This window comes from Priapulus caudatus, unplaced genomic scaffold (genome assembly GCF_000485595.1).
Source record: "Priapulus caudatus unplaced genomic scaffold, Priapulus_caudatus-5.0.1 Scaffold1057, whole genome shotgun sequence".
Classification (NCBI taxonomy): domain Eukaryota; kingdom Metazoa; phylum Priapulida; class Priapulimorpha; order Priapulimorphida; family Priapulidae; genus Priapulus; species Priapulus caudatus.
This window is the reverse complement of record NW_014578118.1, coordinates 61,070-66,064: the sequence shown is the minus strand read 5'-3', so window position 1 is coordinate 66,064 and position 4,995 is coordinate 61,070. Positions and strand designations below refer to the sequence as shown.

Here is a 4,995-nt window from a genome sequence, read left to right as displayed (position 1 = left end):
TTACTATATAGTAACCTAACTGTGTACGCTTTCTGAAAAGTCATGAAAAGTGTTTTGAATCCTTACTTGTAGGATTGAGTCTAGGGTTGAGATAGTGTCATCAGACATGAGAATATGGCCCACAGTATGCCTCAGATTGCAGAAAAATGGCTTAAATAATTCAAAATTTTCTGGGGGGGCATGCCCCCAGACCCCCCTATAGCACTGGCATGCCTACGGCACGCGGGCCTGCCGCCTGCCTGCGGCAGCCAAGGTTAATTTTGCCCCCGGCTATCGCCGATCATCCCCCCCTTCCACTCCTCGGTACGGATTTACGCCCCTGATTCACGCACATAGTTCATTCATTCATTCACAACTCCCGTGAAGACAAAAATGGAAAAGTAAGTTTGGCGCCATCTTCCGTCGAAAATCGCCGCCAAACTAATGATAATATTGATCTATCATGACATCATCTTCCGACCAATCAATGCTATTGCATCTGGAGTCGCTTCAGACTGATACCACGTCTCTCGATACGACGTCTGAATGTGCCAGTCTGCGTGGCTGAAACGGACGGGTACAAGTCTAGAAAAGAAATAGAATAATCCGCCATGACTGTGTGTGAGAGAGCGGCAGGCAGGTAGCAGACGAAGGAGAGAGAGCGGTAGCACACCCCAGGTCAACAAAAAATGTGGTAGGTAAATGTCTACTAACCTATGATTTCTCCGAAAATCCATCGCTGCCAACGTGCGCGCTTCGTGTACAATTCGCGAAAGTTATACCGTCTTTTCGAGATACGACGTTCGCCTAAAGACGGTGCCCATATGGAACCCGAGGTTTTGGAAAGCAAAACACAGGCAGACGACAATTTCGATCGCGCGACATCACACACATCGCTGATTGTCATCGATGTTTAATTAATAATAGAAGCGGAAGGTTGTTGGCATTTCGGAGAGCTAATGAGGCAAAGGATTTTTACTTACCGTTTATTATTAATATTAATCTATAATATTACGTATCATCATCATACATGTAAAATTGTAAGTTGTAAATGTAGCGACTAACGTATCTATGTACTGAGTCACATGCAGTGAGTGATGAAAATTAAAAGCTTAGGTTGTCGGTTGTTTTGTGAGTGTGGATTCCGTGAGACGGGATCAGGCGATCGTGATTGATTGATTGATTGATTGATCGTGATTGAAAATTCAATTATGGATGTCCAGTATCGCAGTAATCAATCAATTTCTTTCTGTGCTTCTTCTTTTTCTTCTTAATTTTTTCTTCTGATTCTGCTACCGTTGGTGTTGCTGCTTCTTCTTCTCCCCCTCCTCCTCTCTCTCTTCCTCCTCATCCTCATCCTCCTTCTCCCGCCCCTCCTCCTCCTCTTCCTCCTCTTCTCTGTGCTGTGGCTCTGTCTCACTAAGTCATTATGCAGTAGCAGCACAATCTTATAGCACGCCCCCTCCCACCAGTCAATTATCGAGCGTAGCTATGGGAGGGTTCCATATGGCACGACGAAAAAACGCTTAGTCAGGATCGAGCGTCTGCCCCACAGGCACTTGGGAAAGAGTCAGTAAAAACTGAAAATAATATGAACGCACATTCATAAATACTACCGTACCTCTCAATTACAGTTCCACTGTTGTGTCACTGTATATCAACTTTCCTTCATAAAAACTAACACCGAACGCTCCCGCCCTCGCCACTGCGAGTGTGCTGTTGTCGCCATTATAATGATAATAATATATAAAGTAATAATAACGTATAATATATACTTTATATATTATTGTCATTATAATGGCGACACAGTGCGGGAGCGTTCGGTGTTAGTTTTTATGAAGGAAAGTTGATATACAGTGACACAACAGTGGAACTGTAATTGAGAGGTACGGTAGTATTTGTGAATGTGCGTTCATATTATTTTCTGATTCTTTTTACTGACTCTGTCCCAAGTGCCTGTGGTCTGCCCCTGTCCCCTCGTTCACGCCGTATCACACTTCACGTGGCATGTTGGCGCAGATGTGTGTGACGCCTTCCTGCACGTACGTAGATGCAATGTCGTGTAGAGAACGTGAACGAGAGAGAGAGAGATATATAGAGAGAGAGAGGGCGAGCGAGAGAGAGAGAGAGAGAGAGAGAGAGAGAGAGAGAGAGAGAGAGAGAGAGAGAGAGAGAGAGAGGTTAGATGTCTATATAATAGGAGAGAGGGAGGGAAGAAGGAGAGAGAGAGAGGTTAGATGTCTATATAAGGAGAGAGGGAGAGAGGAAGAGGAAGAAAGAGAGAGAGAGAGAGGTTAAATGCCTGTGTAGGGAGAGGGAGAGGGAGAGAGAGGGGAGAGAAAGAGTGTGTGTGTGAGAGAGAGAGCTAGAGACTGTATTAAAATCACCTCTGGCAAAAAACAGCAACACGTGTAAATGGACTATATATGCAAAATAAACACAATTAATATTATAAGTAATAAATTAATAATAATAAGTAAAAAAGTAATAGTAATCTATTAATATTAATAGAGAGAGGTTACCAATGATCAACAATAACGTTCACGGACAATAACGCCTCGCGACTCATTCTGCTATGTTAATTATAATAAGGACATAGGAGCGACGCCCCCCCCCAAGAGACAGACGCCCCCCACCCCACCCCACCCCGACATCCATGCTCACTCACCCCCATCATCAGAGAAGGCAGAGATAGAGATTGCGCCGCCTCACTCACGCACCATCCACCCGTGCGCAGGAAGATTATAACTCCGCAGATGGTTGATCATACTTGAGGTGAGACTCCGTCCGCCCCTCCTCCACCCTGATCGCCCCTCCCCTCCCCCCGCGCCCCACCCCCGTCCCCTCCCCCACCGCCGCTCACTCACCACCATCCACCCGGTGCGCAGGAAAGATTATAAACTCCGGCAGATGTTGATCAAGCACGAGTGAACACTCCATCCCACTCCTCCACCCTGCGCCCTCCCCCCTCCCCCCGCTCCCTCCCGCCACCCCACCGCCGCTCACTCACGCACCCATCCCACGCCGGTGCGGGCAGGAAGATTATAACTCCGCTGATGTTGATCATGCACGATGTGAAGACTCCATCCCCCTCTCCTCCACGCCTGCCCCTCCCCCGCTCCCGCCCCACCCCCCACCGCCGCTCACTGCACCACATCCACCGCGGTGCGGCAGGAAAGATTATAAACTCCGCAGATGTTGATCATGCACGATGTGAAGACTCCGTCCCAAGTGCCGAACAGACACGGCTGCGCACGGGAAGAAGTTCGCCTTCCACCAGGGGCGCTGTTCGTGCTGCTCCTCCCTGTACAGCTCGTCGCGGCCGCGTCGCCATGGTAACCGTCGCAGTAATGGCGGCGGCGGTCGGAGCCCCGCGCCGCCTCGTCGTCGCGTAGACCGTACGCCGCCCATGCGGGCTGCGGGGGCAGACCGGTGAGATTTCGTGTCGGCGCATAGACAGTGGTCGGTCGTGGAATGTGCTAAACGCTGCCCGGAAAAACGCAGAGGCATCAACAAGATGGAGTAGGAGGAGGGAAGGAGGAGGAGAAGGAAGTCGATCATTGATCGATATTATTATAATCAATAATTAGGAATCGATACAGCTGGGATTGACATATTACATCCGAGTAGCATTAGTAACGATACATTACAATAGATACATTACAGTCGATATATTAGGATAGATACATTACAAGTCTATACATTATGATAGATAAATTGTGATATAGATACATTACAGTTGATACAATACGATAGATAAATCACGATAGATACATTACAGTTGATACGTTACGGATGATACATTACGGATTAGATACCATTACATAAACAACATTAGATAACATTACGATAGATAGCTTACGATAGGTACACGATAGATACATTACGATAGATACATTACGATAGATACATTACACGCCATAAGATACAATTACGATAGATACATTACGATAAGATAAACATTACGATAATCATTACGATAGAATACATTACGATAGATACATTACGATAGATACATTACGATAGATACAGTTACGATAGATACATTACGATAGATAACATTACGATAGATACATTACGATAGATACATTACGATAGATACATTAGATAGATACATTACTAGTACATAGATAGATACATACGAAGATACAGATACATTATCGATAAATAAAACATTATTATAAACAAAATATTATATAAAACATTACGATTGACACATAACAATCGACACATCTACCTTATATCAGAGAGAACGAGAAGGATCGGATGGTGAAGTTGTAGAATGTGATGTCACCGATGAGCTCATAGTTCGGCAAGCTTTCCAACCGAGAACCTGCGAAGAGAGTTGGAGAAAGAAATTGTGAGAAAGAAAGATCAGCAATCGAAAGAAGAATCTATTATACTTATCCATTATAATGATAGAAGGGTATGAGGTATATAGGTGTGAATGAAAGAATAAGCCATATCCGTTATCGGAAAGTCCCTGCCGCCATATTGAGATCAGATAAGTATAAACTGCCCTTTTATAACATTGTTAGGATAGAACTGGTCTAGGTTTTTGATCAATAATTCTCTTCACTAACATCGTACTTTAATTCACAGGTGCGTTTCTGTTTACAGTAACATTTAAAAATATGATTGTGGTCATTTGAGATATTTTGCAATGTTTGTGTTAATGCAAAAACGAAAAACCCACGAGCGTTTACATTTTAATCATACATGTACTTTCCTAAGCGTGCCTCGGCCATTTTATACCCCCTTTTTCTGTGACCTAATTAGCACAGCTGGACTTTCCGATCTCACTTATACCCGAGAAATATAGGCTTTCGAATACAATATTACAACCCCTTTAACTATGTAACAACGACGAATACCAACCTATCAACCATAAATTATCTTTTTTACATCATAGATGAAGATACCACACCCTACCTGTCTCTCTTTCTCTCCTAGTATATATATATATATATATATATCTCTCTCTCTCTCTCTCGTCTCTCTCTCTCTCTCTCTCTC

General features: G+C 44.3%; 1 protein-coding gene across 1 annotated transcript in view; it reads left to right on the top strand.

Annotated features, from left to right (window-relative positions):
• The first annotated feature begins 4,394 nt into the window (after nt 1-4,394).
• LOC106815178 (solute carrier family 12 member 8-like) overlaps nt 4,395-4,995 on the top strand; it is a 4,904-nt gene continuing 4,303 nt past the window's right edge. Inside the window, exon 1 of the mRNA XM_014819610.1 lies at nt 4,395-4,412. Coding sequence (XP_014675096.1) covers nt 4,395-4,412 — 18 coding nt within the window. The remainder of the gene's footprint in view (nt 4,413-4,995) is intronic.